This window comes from Mixophyes fleayi, chromosome 1, assembly GCF_038048845.1.
Source record: "Mixophyes fleayi isolate aMixFle1 chromosome 1, aMixFle1.hap1, whole genome shotgun sequence".
In the NCBI taxonomy this organism is placed as follows: Eukaryota; Metazoa; Chordata; class Amphibia; order Anura; family Limnodynastidae; genus Mixophyes; species Mixophyes fleayi.
The window spans coordinates 408,977,400-408,995,978 of NC_134402.1; the positions used below are offsets into that span (position 1 = coordinate 408,977,400).

An 18,579-nucleotide genomic window follows, 5' to 3' on the forward strand; every position below is an offset into this window, starting at 1 on the left:
AATGAACTGTGGTGTGTAAGGGAGTTTAGGCCAACAAGGTGAAATGTTCATAACAGCACAAATACTGTATATACAAAGGTCAGGAGTTGGTAAACGTCAGTTCAACCCAACAGCTGTTTAGCCATCTGTAAGTCAAGAAGTTATGAGAAACTGTTCGCTTTGTATTGTGTCACTTTGGAGCATGCATGAAAATGCATTGCAATCTAAGGGGCATATTTATTATTATTTGCAAATTATTGCCATTCTTCACAGTGATAAGAGATGAATTATCAAATGAATTTAACAATTTACTCATGAAACTCAGCCATTTCTTTGCCGGTAATAGGGCTTTTCACAACTTAATAACTTGGCCACAAGGGGTGAAGCCAGTCTCGGTATCATCATAAAATATACTCTTCCTCTACTCGGTATGTGTTTTTCACACATGCTTTCGGGCACACTATAAAGTGAGAATTCTTGTGAGTTTCCTTCAACAATGGTTTTTGTTTTGTCACTCTCTAAAACACAGATTTGTGAAGCTCCCGTGCAATTGTTGTCAGAATTGCCATAATGGTCCCCATAAGTGCCTTTGTCACACAAATGATCAATTGGCCTGATCTAGACAGTTTCAAAGATGTGCCATATTCTCTCCATTGTTTATAATTGACTTGACAGTACTACGGGGCTGTTAAATGTCCTTGAAATCTATGTATAGTCTTGTCGTGATTGGTAGTTATTTTCAATAAGCTTTTCTTGATTTGCTTTAAATTTTCTTTAATCGTCATGATAAAGTCATTGTTTGAAAATGAGCTGACAAACTGTTGAACCTTTGCTTTATTTTGAATTAAATGAAGACACTTAATTATGTGACTCTGAAAGCAGCTAATTGCATCAAGATTTATTCAGGTGTTTGTCATTGTTTGTATTTTATTGAAGCAAAGATTTGGAGGGTTTATTTAGCTGTGTGTTAACACTGTTATTGTTTGTTGTTTATTTATTTAAGCAAAGCTTTAGAGAGTGTTTTTATTCAACATCACAAAGTATTGCGTGTTGAGCAGTGATAAGATTTCACATATATATCCATTATGAGTCCATGATGTAAGAAAATAAAATGTGAAACATACCGGAGGGGTTCAATCTTTTTTGCAACCATTGTATTGTTCCAGAGTTCCAGTTGTCCTATCTTGCCCTTTTGACATAATTTAGTTACTGCTCACAACACAGTAATGAATTCATACAACAATCCATCAATCATCGCATTTGGAGAAGTAAATAAACTGCCTTCTTCTTAAAAAAAATAGATGAGCAGAACATTATCATTAGAGCACCTTGAAGAGATCATTATGGAAGCTCAGCAAGGGATTATAATTATTATTATTAGTTCAAATCTGGTTCCTTTCGGTTTACATTACACATCAGGGGCAAACGCAGGATTTGTACAGGGGGGTTTCCACACCACGCCACAGTGGGCGTGGCCAGAATGCATGTGGGCGTGGCTATAATATTAGACAGTGCTTGGCTGTTCTCCAACTCTTCCTATCCCTATAACATACATGGGCAATGCTGCATGCACTACTGTTAGGTGCACGCAGCTCTCCCCTTTCAGGCAGAGCCATGTGAAACAGGAGCAGGGAGCAGCCACCTCAATTATACAGTGCCTCAGGCTTGGAGGGGAGTTTCCAGGCACTAGGAAACCTCCCCTCGGTTTGCCTATGCCCATGTACTACTTTTACAGACATGGATTCTACTTTTATAGAGTTTTGCTTAATGTGTTTTATTTTCTGTATTTACACATATAGGGGTCTGTTTATTAATGGCATTCCCCCCCCCCCCCTCCGTTGTTAATTAAAATCCCTTTTCGCAACAATAAGGGGTGATATACCAAAGTCATTTATTAAAAATCATTTGATAAGCGACTGTCCTACGATGACTTTACTATTTTAACTACACCGGGATCTGACTCAGAGTCTATAATACACATGTGTGACATTAGGTCACATGCACGGAGCCATTTTCGGAGTAAGAGAGGGGAGAGTGGGAGAGCACAAAGCCTCATGGAGAGGGATCTGAAGATCCCTCTCTTGTGATGCTCTCCCCATAGGACACAATGACTGGTGCCATATTCAGATGATGTTAGCCATCGGGGTCAAGCTCCGAAAAGCTAGGCTTTACGGGGCTTGATTAATTGGCCCTGACTGCAGTCATCGCTGACAATTATGGGGACTGCGGTGTAATGCTATATATGTATAATATCGCCTGCGTTAGACTTTTATTAAATAACTATCATGCTAAATTATCCCTGAACTATGAGGATTCCACGTTGGTTTAAGGGCTACTAACTGGGCCCACAGACATTTATAAACATAATGTATTCCAGAGGTTTGGCGGTCAGGTATTGGAACAAGAAGTATGCTGTTGGGTTCCTGGACCTATGATCCATGTACACAGTAGTCACAGTGAATCCTCTGTGTTTGTAGTGCAGTGGGCAGTCCTGCATACATGCCAGCATGCCTTTATTTTCTGGGAAAAAGTTACGACCTTGCTTAGATTGACGTAGTTTGGGTGGATTTGCCGTGGTTTGAGCAAATGAGAAGTTTGGCCTAATTTGTCCCCATTTTCTAATCTGGATAAAGGCAGGTTTGGTCCTGAATTCCGTAATGGGAAGTCCAGGGAGAAGGAGGATTCTGAATTTCATCTCTACTCTTAGATCCCTGTAAATATAATAATTGTCCTACAGACCTTTTGGAGTCTTATGTGGCTCTTCAAAAGATCTTCTAGGTATAAATTCAGTAAAGAATAAATAAAAAATCCCTTGCTTCTGTCTCTTTATCGGTGGAAGACCTTTGCTTAAACTACACATTTTTGGTAGTCCTATACTCAGGGAAAATTAGTTGAACAATGGCCTTATCTGTGTGGAGTTTGTATGTTCTCCCCGTGTTTGCGTGGGTTTCCTCCGGGTGCTCCGGTTTCCTCCCACACTCCAAAAACATACTGGTAGGTTAATTGGCTCCTAATAAATTGACCATAGTCTGTCTGTATGTGTGCTCCATTGGGGCAGGGACTGATGTGAGTGAGTACTTCGCTGCGGAATTAGTGGTATATAAATAAATGGTAATAATAATAATAATAAAATAATAATACTTTGGACCACCCCTTTATAGAGGAAACATCAGAACTGTCTTTATGACATGTAACTTTTGTGTATTACTTACCTTCACCAAAATGCACCTAGAAACATGCAAAAGGTCACTGGATCCCACTGAAACCCAATATCTACCACATCACAGGTGGTGAAAAATCATGTCCCTGTGCTTGGGTAAAAACTAGAGTGCTTCCTGGGAAGCAGTGCATTGCTCCTTAAATGCACCTTTTCCGTTCCTTTATCTCATTTAAATATTACCATATCATTTGGGTGCCAAGGTAGATTCAGGTACAAAGTGCCTGGGAGCAGGCCTTGGGGGCCTAGTAATGGTGCTAATGGGGACAGAATCCAACACCTGTTGCCCATTCATCACCCCATCTGAGATGGATTGTGGGCAAGGAAAAGTGACTGCGCGGGCAAACACCTCTAGGCTGCATGCATAGCATACCCTAGGCACAGCCCCCAGAAGTGGCAGCAACAGAGCTCAGGATTGTTTTTGGCAACCTTGGTCTAAACTCCTGAATTAGTCTCCAATCCGCTAACACCTCCCATCAGATGGTGCAAACTTTTGCACCCCTCACTAATGCGCCCATCTTGGTGGTACTTAACATCACATAATAGCATTTATACTGTGTGCAGCGGCAAACATCTGATGCTTGGACAGGTTTGCTGAACCACTTTGCTGCAGCTTATTCAGGAATGTCAGGATGGCACAATCAGCAAGTCTTGTAGTTCCAGCAGTCACACAAATAAAATATTTACAATCTCCCACCACCCTGCTTCTAGCTAAACACTCAGTCACCTCACTAGCGACCGACCAACTAATTCAGCGCTGTTCACCCAGCATACAAAAAAACAGCTTCTTCCCCAGTACTAACTAAACCCAAAAACCAATCACACCCTTGTGCTACACCTGTGCACCTGTTTCCTGTGTGCAGAGAAGTGTGGAGACTTAACCCCGTCTGCAGACTCCCAGAGAAAGTATCAGTCTCTCCCTTAACAGTCTGTGGCAAACTGCCCTGTTATCCACAGTTTGCACTTTTGTTAATGAGCTTTATAGTCCTCACGCACTGAATAACATAGATGTTACAGGCTTCATATGCCATATAGTAAGGCTGCTCCATTGATGTAATATTAAGACAAATCACAGCCTCCAACCACATAGCATCCTTAATGCATCTATACCAGGCAGCTTAACTACACCTTAACATTCTTTTACTAACTGATATTACTTAGCTTTAGATATCAATGTATGATATCAATGTACAGCATGTAGATTATTTCTATTTGTTTGTAGTGTAAGTTGGTGTAAGTACAGTGTGCTCCTGTCTTAGAGTAGATACCAACAAATGTGAAGCGCGAAGATAATCCTTTGTGGTCTTCCTGCGAGATTTTATAATTTTGAGACAATTGTGTAACTCAGCCAGTGGAAATTATAATCTAACTTTCCACCCACAGACAATAAAATACACACCAGGGCAGGGGCAGGCTGAGCTGGGGGTTCCATAGTGGGCTACCTTGTGATGGGGCACTGGGCCTCCTGCATTTTTTTTACCTTTTAAAATGTTCCTAATAGGCTGCTGAGTTGAGTCTTGTCCCCCGAGCTAAAATTTACCAGGCCTCCTCTGCACCAGGGCCAATTTAGGCAGAAGCCAAATCTCATGCTATTTGTTGGAGGGAACCGGAGCAACTGCATGAAACCCATGTGAAAACATGGAGGAGCTACAATACTATGGTAATAGCACCATGGTCTAGAATCAAACCCAAGTCCCAGCGCTATGAGAAAGCAATATTAATTACTGTAAAATCATGTAACCTTATTGTATAAATTATTATGTATTGATGTTTCATTTAATGGCAACATAATACAGCAATAACGATAATGTAACTTACATTATACAGTGACATTTTTAAAAAAAATGTGAATCGATTGCAAATCATTTAGTCTATGAACTTGTCAATCCACCGTTTAGTGACCGTAGAGCGGGATTTATTTCCTATATTGTTCAGCAAGTTCCTGGAAGTGTTTGGGATGTGTTTCATATAACTGGCAAGATTACTATTTATGTCTCTGGGTAGACCTGGCACTGGGATTTCTGCCATCTGGCATCAAAATTCTGTAATCATACTTTTTTAATACAGTAGTTATGTGTAAGAATATTGTGACTTACTGTACAATATACCAGTTCTATATTTTTTCGCTAAACATTTTAGCAGGGTTGATACATGCTTTAATATTTTACTGACTTACTATATTGTTCTTAAAACTGTAGCGTGTTCACCTGGACATTTAATTTCTATTTAATTAACTCATTCCGGATTATAAAAATAACTGTCAACTTAAAAGGTTAGCAATAGCCTGGAGGCATCATAACATTTACACAATGCCGTAGAGCAGGGATGCGTAATGTCTCGTTCTTCGAGGGCAGCACTTGCAACCAGGGCCGCCGAGAGGGGGGGGGGAACGGGTACTATTTACCCGGGCCCGGGTGTGACAGGGGCCCCGCGGCTGCACTGCCGACTGTTGTAATTTTTTTAAAAAACTTTTTTTTTTTCTTTAATGTGCCCGGGCGGGGAAGGGGGGGCTGTGGTTCTGCCGGCCGCGGCACCATGTCCTTCTTGCGGGTCCGCCGATGCGATGACGTCACGTGAGAGTGCCTTGCTGTGCTCTCGCGTGACTTTGTGGTCCTGCTTGGTTACTGCAGCCTGTGACCGCACCTACAAGGAGCGCGAGTCATGAGACTGGCTTTCGGTGCAGGCTGCAGCTGGGGACATGATCATCTGCTGATGTGAGTACAACTGAAAAATGTTGTGCACAGCTATTTCATCAGGTGTAACGTGTAAAACTAGGTTTATGTGTAGGAAAGTGGTCTGAACACAAATAAACATTAGTATAATACACAGAACCAGAGCTGTGAATCGCAGACCCTTCACCTTATCCCTCATTACCAGGGTGAGCAGGCTCCTGTCCCCTCAGCCCCACACATTTACAGAATGCAGAAGTTGTGCAGGTTGTGTCACGGCCCGGAACAATGACCCCACAGAACGTGGCACACACACACTTTTGTCTGTCTCAGATGTCCTGCTTTGATTTGCAATAAGTCGCTGACAAGTGAGAATGGAGCAGATTGGAGGTAATAAGTCTCCTTGACACATTCTCTACAAAGCAAGCTGTTTTTAGGTCACTGTCCCGAAAATCAGGACTGCTGGGACATATGTAATACTCTGGCAAGCGGGCACTGTACCCTTCTGCCAATGGTGTACGCAGCAATGCAGGGTTTTTTCGGTAGGAGGGTGGGCTACTGCTTTTAACATGGTAGCCACGCCCCCAATTGTATGACCACTCCCACCTTGCATGACCACTCCGGCGGCGAAAATATTTTTCCACTGCTCCACTACAATGGGGGGCCCCATGAAGTTGCTGTACCGGGGCCCTGAATTCCTCTTGGCAGCCCTGCTTGCAACCCTCCAACCTCCAAGGAGGCTGCACAGATGAAGGAGGGTGAGCACACTGCTCCCTCCTTCTCCTCCGTTATGCAGTGTGACCTCCCTGCGTTGTGCAGAGGAGGTGATGCAGTAGGCAGCTGCTCTCAATCTTCCTTATTAAGGTTGGGAGCAGCCGGCTGGGGAGTTGCAGGGGAAACCTTGGTGGGCTGCCTGTTGCCCATCACTCCCGTAGAGGGTAGGATATCAGCCACCCACATGGTCATTTTCCTAAACCATTTAAATTGAAAGATAATTTTATAATCCAAACATGAAATCATTTCCTTGAACTCTGGTAAGATATTTACAAGATATAATTAGCCATGTACAGCAGAGTACTTGTTGTACTGGAAGAGTAGCGTTTAACATACAGACTGAAAATGATTAAAGGGTTTCTTTGAAACATTTATAGTAATTATGTGATACTCGATAAGCTCAAATGTGTTTAACTGTGTATGTGGACAGCATTTATGAAACATAGAGGAGAACTTGATGAGCATTTATAAACCTAAGGAGAGCTACTTACTTAGAAAATGGTTTAAAGACCGTGGTCTAATCAATGGAGTTTATAATTAACCTACTTGCACTCCCATAAAGTATGTCCTGCTGGGGTCACTTGTAGATAAACGTGAAAAAAATATGTTCAAGGTTTTAAGAACCTCCATAGACTTTTCTACATAATACAGTTTACTATCTTTTGAACATACACATTTCCGTTAACATTTTAAGTAGCACTGATGTATTTTGTACGCTCCTATGAGCAGTATTTGTATGCCACCATTGTATCTTACTTTTCCAATACATGGTAATGTGAAAAATAATACTATAACTATAAAAAGTAAATAGTTACAATTACGGTAATTATTTGTGGCACGTCCACTGGAAGTCACACAGATTAGAGAGGGTAGAGCGGATTTTCTTATATTCTATGGGGTCTATTTATCAATGGGTGAAAAGCACTAAATCCGGCGAAAATGGGAGTTCTCTCTATTCAACAAAGCCCATGATCCAATGAAGGCTGTCACGGTGGTAGGTAGGGCCGGATTAAGGGAATGGAGGCCCTCCATTCACGAGATCTCCTCAGTAAGGAGACTACAGCTCGCCGGGGAAGGACCGCAGTGAAAGTGCTCAGCAGCACTGATCGCTCCGGGGGCGCCCCCACCCCCGACCGGTCAATACTGCTGCTGAGCACTTTCAAGGGCCCCCTGGATGCCATAGGCCCCTGGGCTGTAGCCCAGTTAGCCCTATGGTTAATCTGGCCCTGGTGGTAGGCTTCACCAGAGTTCTCCAGTGAAGCTTATCTATGTACAGCATGGGGGAACAGTGTCTGTCCTTCTACCACTGTCACCATCTCAGGATAGCGTTAACTGATGGTCAGCCCAAGAAAAAATGCTTTATTATTAAAATGAAACATTGTTTCCCTTTTTTTGTTTTAACAAAACTTTTCTTTATATTTTTTCAATTTTTATTTGCTTTTTTTATTTTTTTATCTGTAATTGGAAACCCAAACCTGGGCTTTCCGATCCAGCCAGCCAGCAGGCTCACACCAGTGTTGAGAGACTCTGCACTGGCCTGGCAGTGGTACGACTCTGCTTGCCCCTGCCAGCCAGTACCGCCATACGACTGAGCAATGCTTAACCACCCCAGCCGGTAAATTGGGCGATGGAAGATTTTCTATTGCTATGATAGGCAGTAATAGAAAAGCTTGAATGTTGCAAGAACTTGATAAATAGACCCCTATGCTAAAAACCATTGTGAAAGTCTACTATTCCAGCTTTAAAGCAATGAAATGTAACCATCATCATCATCATCATCATCATTTATTTATATAGCGCCAACATATTCCGTGGGGGACAAACAGTAACTAATAAACTGGGTAAAACAGACAAAGAGGTGAGAAGGCCCTGCTCGCAAGCTTACAATCTATGGGACTGTACTGTCAGGTTTGCACCTGGACACATATGGATGTCTTAGAGAAGATATATGTTTACAGGACTCATCTCTGTTGAAATAACTTTAGTTCATTGAATTGTACATAATCTTATGCAGCTTTTACATAATTCATAGTCTTATAAATACATGTTTAAAAACAGGTAAGAAAGACGGGGGAATATCGGCAGGCAGAGCTGTTTATAGCAGTGCAGTTTCCTTCTCACATAGGGGTCTGTTTACTATTAAGTGGCAGTAATGTCATTGTTCCCTTTCATGCCTTATGCAGCTATGTAGTAAATGCACGCCAAAGGTTGACATGTCTTCTTTTCTTTTTAGCAGGTGTCATCAGCAGAACTGTGTCTGGGACCTATGAGACTAACACAGGGCCCTATTCAGGTATTAAGCTGCATGTTTTAGCAGGTTTGATGATACTGAAGTCATGTGACATTTTATATTGCACCATTCACGTTAACCTTCTACTGACATTTGTTTGACAACTGTAAAGGTTCTGTGGAAGAGCAGCTATTTTGCTTGACTTGCAGAACAAAGGGTACTTTATTAAAGCTGCCCTATCACCTAGTAATAGATTGTATGAAGGTGATCCCCTGACCAGAGCCCTTGGACCTGCTTTGAGCAGTTTAAACTCTTTAGTTCTTCTTGCATCCCTGGACAGAAAACGGGTGTGTGTGGGAGGACCAATAACCAACCACAATCAAGAGATTGCAGCTTATGATTGGTCCCACCACTCACACACTTCCTCTTCCACCATTTAAATTTGCAAACTAAATAGATTAGCTGGTTCTATGTTACAAAGCCAGCAGATCCCTAATAAAAAGGCTGCATGTAGCAGCCCCCAGGCTCCAGTCATGGCAAAGGGGCACCCTAGTAAAATCTTTCACCTAGTGCAGCTTTTAACAGAGATTTATTGTGCAATTTATTATAGATCCATATCCATTAAATATTAGTAATGCGCCATTAGCTTTGCCAGCATTAGGCAATATTTGGCTTTTGCAACAGTTGTAGAACTACAAGTTCCAGCATGCAAAATGAAAATCCCAGCTGTGACATGCCCCCTGTCCACACCATCATCATAATCCCCCTTCTGAGGCGTTCCGATTCTCAAAATTTAAATGTTGGCAATATGCACTAGCATAATGGGCAATGTGATATGTTTTTCCACTTTTCATATGTTGCACTTATGACAATACAATAATTGTACTGGTAGCAAGAGTCCATGCATGAGAACCTACCTCTAATAGTCGTCTGGATTATTAAACTTCATCCCTTTAGCTCCTTTTGTTTCTCACTACCCCTTCCCTCTAGAATAGAAGCTCTCAGGCAGTGTCCTCTACACTATTTCATCATGTTTGTCCAGTCTCTGTCTCCCTTGTATGTCACTGCCATGTTTTATGCTGTATTGTTTCTTTATGCCATGTAATTTGTTCTGTTAATTGCCTCCATGCATTTATCATTATGCTCTGTACCCATGTACTTATTATCATGTTTACTCCTTTAATGTATGTCGTATCTATACGACTATGTCAGGTGCTACGGAATCTGTGGTGCCATACAAATAAATGATGATGATGTTGAGAAGTAGGTTGTGTTGTGCTCTAAAATCGTAAATGTGTCTTTCACAATTTTAGAATGCGATGGTGGAAACCAGCCCATAAGAAACCATTTATCCTATTTTTAGTGCTCTTTTCAGGCATTAGATAGTAGCTGAAAAGTGCATTAACAGCAGGTAGGTGTGACGAGGGATGCCTTCAGGGGGGTACAGCCGTATGGGGCCCAGCAGCAGTGGTGGGGCCCTGGGCCCAAAATATTATTAAGAGTGAGGGGCCTCTGCAGTAGATTAAGGGATGTAGAAGGCTCCATTTCTAAGCAGCAGCTACTGAGATGAGAGGACTTCTCGCTGAATCAAGGATACAGCACAGGCCTCCACTTCCAAGATGTCAGGGTCCCATGACTGCCACCATTTGCTCCAATCCCAGCCCCCAGGTGTCCAGCTCCTGGAAAGAGAGCCATGACAAGGCAGAGAGGCTCCCGTAGCATCAATGACAAAATGTAATTAATAAAGTCACAACACTGTCAATGGAGAAGAGCTGAAAGGAGACAGAAAGAAGTAGCAAAGAGTTAAGTAAACAACTGCAAGGGATAGATAGAACTGGGGCTCAGTGTGACTGAAGAGAACAGGGATAAGGCAAATGTTGGGTAGACGATAATTTAAAATTTGGGGTTGGTGGAGAAGGAAGGAGATGGGCCCTGCCTGTTACATTTGTACTGGGCCCCACAATTTCTTGTGGCAGCCCTAGCCGTTACTGGATAAGAAACTTAGCCCTGGTTGCAGATTTTATTGTAGTGAGAGGACTGTCAAACTGTCTTAGAAGTCAGGACTTTTGTCCCGACTGTCGTGACTTTGTGAGGTATTTTTGTAGGGGAGGAGCCTAGAAACTCTAGCGTGCTGGACACGACTCTAAGGCATGTGGCAGTCCCCAAACATGAAATGGTCACTCCCAAAACATGGTGTGGGCACGCCCCTCCTGGAGAATGCTTTGTCCCAATTGGACAACATCAAAATTTGAGAGGTATGGAAATGAGAGTTCTTTAAAAAATGAAAAAAATTTGCTCACTAACAAAAATTACTACATTTCAGCCAAAATCTCCATCCCAAAGGTAGACACAAGCAATGATAATATATTGTATATTTATTTTGTCATCAGCTGAAAATGAAATAATAATAATTCAGAAAAAGTAATTTTATGTAAGCAACATAACAGACAACCTGCACCCTAAACTGTGCATGAGAACATGTGAGTAGATAATTGTGTCTGCATGCTTCATACATGATTTGTGTTAATGGAATGTGTTGATTATATGCGATAATACCCGCATTGTTTTAGCAAGGTTGTGATTGAAAGCTCAATTACAGGTACCCTTGAGAGATAGGAACAATTCTCCCCCTTCTGTTCCCAGTCTACTCATACAGTGGTGCCGCTAATACAGTGAGAACAGGAGAAAGCATATATGTATGATGTGTGTTACTGAGTTTATTTTTGCAATCGATGTTTTAGGATAATGATGAGAGGCTCGGTAAGGGGTACTGGGGAGGAGTGGAATATGCTCTCTTGTGCTGGGAGTGAGGGGGTGAGCAACTATGATCTCAGTAGGCAAAATGGGAAGGAAAGCGCTTAAGACGTCACAGTTTTCTGTTTCAAAATAATGAGAATCTTAGCAGTGGCCTCCTCTGGCATTGTTAGTCACACCTCCCAGTGACTGAATGTGTGGTTCTGGCACTAGGACCCAACAGAAGGCTTGGATGAGCTGATCACAACTGGATTCCCACTGGGGAGCAGAATTGTGGTCTGCTGCCACGAGGTGCAAAGTACATTATGAAAGAGAGAATATGAGTGATGTGAGAAACAGGTAAATGTAATACAGACAGACAGAGTTCTGATAAACAGAGTATGGCTGCAGACCATATATGGAACTACTGATCCTAACCAGGCATCAAGGAGGTTAACGGGTCTATTTATTATAGTACAATTAGCTAGAAAAACAGAGTAAACTGCAGTTTTCTCTGTAAAATGGGCATTGCATAACTTATGAAGGGTTCAATGCAGGAGAAATCATAGATTTCTCTGCCATAACCCATTTAATATTTGTTAAAGCAGACCCCATATTAATATGGGGATTGCAAAGTTCATTAAGCTGCGAAAAGCAGAGCTTTGCAGGATGTCATTTTCGAAAGGATCCAGCTGAAGCCTCTCCGGCTTTGCTGGATCCCTCATCCGCTATGTGCATGTGCATAGCACTTCCTCCATTTACCAGCAGCAGGAACCTCCCAGTAAATAGGAAAAAGAGATTGTAGAGTAGGGGGGACTTCGCTGGAGATCCCAGAGCAGCCCTGGCATGGTAAATTACAGAGATGCTTCATTATGCATTGATGTGATTTGCAGCAATGCGTAGTGATTGCTGCCACTGTATCTTTATAAATGTGAGTACTGTGGGGAGGAGATGACAATTGTATATTTTGTAAGCGCACTCCTATTGACCACCGAAAAACTGTGCAAACAGGAGATGTATATACTTGTTTTGCTGTTTGCAACCCAAGTATTGTACTGGAGTGGAGGAGGCATGTAAATAAAGAATTTCTATTTTCCAAAATGAAGTTGGTCTGGTGGCCCATTTACTGCGACAACTGTTGCACTGCACCACCAGGCAACAACGGTGTCCACAACGGTGGTAATCGTTTTTACGATTACCACCATAACGACACCGAGAAGTCCTCCAAATAAAAGACGAATCTGTAAAGAGAAGCAGACTTACCTGTATACCAAATTGCAGATGTCCAATGGGCGCAGGATGCTGACCGCAAGTGACTCCGACTGCTGAGGTGTCCGTCAAGAGATTTTAACGTCATTGCGACTTCTTTTCCTTTTAATTTAAAGCAGCAATGTCAAACCCCGCAGGTTAAGTGTTGAAACACTTAACCAAACATTGGCGCTGTAAATTAAAAGGAAAATAAGTTGCAGTGACATTAAAATCTCTTGACGGACACCTCAGCAGTCGGAGTCATTTGCGGTCAGCATCCTGCGCCAATCGGACATCTGCAACTTTGGTATACAGGCAGGGCCGGTGCTAGGGTCCATGGCACCCTAGGCATTTTTACAAAATCAGTTTTAAAGTCATTTACCATTCTGTGGCGCCCTCCAGAGCCCGGCGCCCTAGGCAAGTGCCTAACCTTGCCTAATGGGAGCGCCGGGCCTGTATACAGGTAAGTCTGCTTTTCCTTACATCGTTTTATTTACAGATTCGTCTTTTATTTGGAGGACTTCTCGGTGTCGGAATATTCCGCACCAAGAACGTGTACCCCACCCGTCCACACTTAGCAGACATTGCTGTAAAACATGCATGTGTTTGGGACCCTCTGGTGACTTAAGCCCACACCCAAGAGGTAGCCAGGGCAGAGAAGAAAGCATGTGTGAGGAGGTGCATTACCCACCTATGCTACCCAGGACCACGGACAGTGCCAGGGGGGTTACATATTAATATATTAATCTGTTGATATAATTATTATTATTATTGATTTATTAAGCACCAACATATTCCCCCGTATTGTTCAATATTGGGAGGTTGCAGTACACAGGAACTACAATACAATAACATACTCCTAATACTGACACTGACATTAGCGTCCCTCTCACACCAGAGACCTTTCCTTTACTGTTGCTGATTACTAAAACTTATGAGTACCTTAGAAAACTAATTTGACACATATGCAGTGTTGCATCCTCCCAAACTCTGGCGATGTAGAGAGTTCCCACCTTCCGTCTACTATAGCTTTGATAAACAGAGATTGGTATTTTCATAAAATAGAGCTCATTACTAGTATCGTAAGCAATTCATCTAAATGGTTAAAATCTGGCTTCACTGACCCTGACACTACAACACTAAGAATACTTTTTAGTAGGCTACACTTCTACCAAGGCTGCCAGGCTCAGGTCAGTCGTCAACACTGCCCACCAATGTCTCGCAAGTGTGTGTTCTTTCCCCTCATGACTTGGATAGAATCCACTGCCCCCACTTCCCGTCCCCTCACCCTTCTTACCATGTTACCTCTTAAAATGGAAAAAATCTTATTACATCATTCTACTTCTGCTATTAAGTTTTGTTGTAAAATATGTACTTCCACTCAATAAAATAGTCTTTTTTAAAAAAAGATAAAACAAAACAAAACAAAAAAAAAAACATCATACACCTAAATAAGATATAAAGAAGCTCCTGCCAAAATGAGCTTGTAATCTAAAGTTTAAGGGGACGGCAGAGATTTACTACACTGCCAAAATTATGTGGACACCCCTTATTAGTGCGTTTGACTATTTCAGCCAATCTAATTGTAAACAGGTGCTTAAGATCAAGCATAGAATCAGGCAAATGATGATGTACAGGGCCTGATCAACCACTAGGCTGACCAGGCTGCAGCCTGGGGCGCTGGGTCCCGGGGGGCGCTGCACTGTGGGTATTTTTTTTTTAAAAAAAAAAAAAAAAAAAAATTATTTTTTTTTTTACCTTTTTTTTTTTTTTTTTTTTTTCATTCATTTTTTTTTCCGGGGTGGGGGGGGGGGGGGTCGCCGCGGGGGGGTGGAGGGCTTGACGATCAAAAGCATTGGTGGTCAGTGGTTAGCAACACACAGCCAATCGCCAGGCTGCCTGTTGCTGTGCAGCAGACAGGAAGCAGGACGTTTTCACTTCCTAACTGCTGATCTGAGGAGAGGAGCGACGCTGGCACAACTACAGGTAAGTGAAGGGGGGAACTGCCCTGCATATCTATAGGGAGGGGGGGGAACTGCCCTGCATATCTATAGGGAGGGGGGGGAACTGCCCTGCATATCTATAGGGAGGGGGGGGAACTGCCCTGCATATCTATAGGGAGGGGGGGAACTGCCCTGCATATCTATAGGGAGGGGGAGAACTGCCCTGCATATCTATAGGGAGGGGGAACTGCCCTGCATATCTATAGGAGGGGGGGGGGAACTACCCTGCATATCTATAGGGAGGGGGGGAACTACCCTGCATATCTATAGGGAGGGGGGGACTACCCTGCATATCTATAGGGAGGGAGAGGGGGGACTGTCATGCATATGTATAGGGAGGGAGAGGGGGACTGTCATACAAATCTATAGGGTGGGAGGGGGGGGCTGCCATGAAAATCTATAGGGAGGTAGAGAGGTTGATATGTATGAAGGAGGGGGGCTGATATATGTGACTGGGGGAGTTTTGATGTGACGGGGGGGATAGCTAGCTAGCAGAGTGGAGGTAAGGAAAATAGCTGCAAGGGGGATGGATGCAAGGTGGGAGGTAAAGAAAATGGCTGCAGCAGGGGTTAAGGAAAATGGCTGTGCGGGGGGGTTGTGGTTAAGGAAAATGGCTGCAGGGGCTTTTTAAAAAATAGAGCAGCTTTGGGGGGCAGAATCTCATGATTGTGTGGTGGTCACATGGGTGGTCTCAGCAATCACTAGAATACTAAATATTAGTGAGATGGGGCTGGTAGAGGTTTGTATTTGATTGACAACAAATATTCAGATATTGCTTATATATGCCTGTCCAATGGGGTACTTTTAGCTGGCCATAATGGAGTGCTTTGTTTTAACTAAAGGGCCTAATCAGGGCCTAATCATTCAGGGTTTGCATTAAAATACATTTTTGCATTTTCAAAACAGGACGCCAACTTTCCAGAAGCCAGCGAGAGGATAACAAAGTTGCAAGAGAGAAGAGCAAGGACAGATAAGAGACAATGGCACAATCTGTCTAAATTTGAATGCTGGAGAATACACCTGAACATTCATATTCAGGAGTGTTCCTATACACCTATATATTCGGAGGAGAGGGGGGCACTGCGGCCGTATTAGCCTAGGGCGGCCAGAACCCTTAATCAGGCCCTGATGATGTACATAAGAAACAATCCTCTACAGATGGATCTGTGGTTTGAAAGGTGCACTGCTGTTTATGCTGTGTCACTTTTGTTAAAGTTGCTTTAGACCCAGCAGCATATTGCCCTAAGCTGGTCCCCCAGCCAGATCCCTGTGAAAAAAAAACTGGGGAAAAGAACTTGTGAACAGGAGGACCAACCACAAGACACAATCAAATTATTGCGGCTGTAATGGGTCCTCCCTCTCAGACACCCCCTTCTCCGTGGCCATCTTATGTCGCTGAACAATATTAACTTGCCGGTTCTGTATTAAGAGTCCCGGTTAAACTTCGGCCTATAGCAACACCCTGGGCTCCGGCTGGGGGAAGGCGTCACCTTAGGAAAATATTGTTATCCTTTATTTATAGGGCGCCACAAATGGTCTGCAGCGCTGTACTGAGGGTAAACAACAAAACAGTACAGCACCTGGTGGGGACTGGGATTATAGTGAAATATGCTGAATAATTACAAATTGCCAAAACAAGTTCCCACAGATGGGGATGGCAAAGGAAGTAAAATTATAAATCAAAATCTTTTGGAATGCAATTGAGAGTTAACAAATTAATTTAAATTATACTGCAAAGAAATGTAGGGTCGAAAGGTCTTCCAAGTAATACATCTGTGGTTGAGTTTACACATACAATTTAATTGCAAGAATAAAATGTATGTGTTTACAGTAAACTTTTGTTTGAAATAAGGATCGGAATTGGAAAACATGTGCCATTGTGCAGACAGCTCCAGCAGAGCAGTTTGAATGCAGGTCACCGAGTCCAATGGTTCCTCCCAGACTCAGTGGAATTTATTGATTCTGTCACAAAACTGCATTGCCATGGTAATAAACTTCAACAAAGCAGGGTCAGAAGAACAGTGCCGTGTTTACAAGAGCCAAGCCTGAATGAATGCTTTTAAATCATAGAAAAACTACTCAGCCTTTCCTTAGGCAGAACTGGCACACCTTTATATACTGCAACACAATGCACAGGTTAAATATTTCCGATTTTATCAATACCTACATAACACCAAGCAAACCATGAAATAACTGCACCTAAAATCTAATAAATAATATAAATGAACCTTAAGACAAAGCAGATATTTTACAGTATATAAAATACTGTATTGCCTGGTGTTGCAAGTCAAGGATACAGGGAGGGCTGTTTAGAAAGAGGCAAGAGCAGGGAGGGCATCGGGGTGGCAGCCCCATGCCATGACAGCTGCATTGTTGGGGCCATGGCCAGTGGCACGAAAGTGCCATCGTAGAAGATAGAAGGGCCACATGGGGGACCAGAGACTGCAACACTCTGATTTCTCTACAGATTAGGGAAAGTGGCCTTATTGTAGCCAAAAACCTGGAGGAAGGTGGGAGGTCCCGGGTCTCTTGCCAACTTTTTTCTGTTCAAGTGCCGCTATTTATTTTACCCTTTACTGCTATTTTGCACTTATATGTCAACAAATGGATTTCATGTGATAATCATCGTCATCATCATTTATTTATATAGCGCCAGCAAATTCTGTAGCGCTTTACAATTGGGAACAAAGAGTAATAAACAAACTGGGTAAAACAGATAGAGGTGAGAAGGTCCCGCTCACCAGCTTACAAGATAATGGCACCACTGTGTTTCTCACCTTCCAACGCACAACACAAGAACACCATTAATCTTATTGTATTGTAGACAACAAATCCAAGGATTAAATGTAATGTGAAAATGGTACATCAAGTGTTAGAAATGTACTCACATATGTAATTAGCATTGGATTTTCATTCAAGTTACAGTAAAAGGGAATTAATAACATTAACATTCGGCGCTGCAGAGCACTGTGGCGCCTTACAAATCTACCATAATAATAATTAACATTAATTTAAAGAAACATTTTCATCCAAACCAAGGCTCTAACAGTCAGAGAGGTGAATATATTATTGTGCCTGAAGCACACTGCAGGAAAGTATTATGAATGGTTGTGCAAAACAGAGGGTGTGGATATGCTAAATAATGGGTATAGTTTAATTAAGGGTGAGTATGTTAATGAACATATAGAAAATATAGTTTAAATAAAATCTTCTATATATATAAAAAAAGAAGATGTTTGTTTGTTTGTTGGCGAATATTTTCAACAGCTCTCAAGATAAAGCTGCCAAATCTTACATAGTTATTTAGTATTGAAAAAATAACCTATTAGACCATATAGCAACAACACGACAATGCGACAAAGCGACAGAGCGACAAATATTGAAAACATAATTTTTGGGTTGGAGACAATTGTTCGACTGCTGGAAGGAAACCTCGTCACAACACGACATAACGACAACGCGACAAAGAAACAAATCTTATTTTCTAAATAGTATTTTTGCTCTATTTACCAATAATACAATCTGACTTGCGCAATGCCCTGACCCTGCTACTAACTTATAAACATGTAACCCCCTGTCACTGTGTATGGTATTGGGGTGGAGGCAGTTCACCTCTTCACCTGCACTTCCTTCTCTGCTAGTTCTAGGGTGTAGATCTAAGTGTTCAGAGGACCTGCACATGCAGGTATTACGGCAATGTCTCTTGAAGGTGTGGACACAGGTGTT

The 18,579-nt window shown here is 42.4% G+C and overlaps 1 protein-coding gene across 2 annotated transcripts in view; it reads left to right on the top strand.

Annotated features, from left to right (window-relative positions):
* Positions 1–18,579, top strand: part of PDE8B (phosphodiesterase 8B) — a 224,785-nt gene that overhangs the window by 132,597 nt on the left and 73,609 nt on the right. For both annotated transcript variants that reach the window (XM_075182192.1, XM_075182181.1), the window contains one exon: positions 8,873–8,932. In XM_075182192.1, the coding sequence (XP_075038293.1) occupies positions 8,873–8,932 (60 nt within the window). The remainder of the gene's footprint in view (positions 1–8,872; positions 8,933–18,579) is intronic.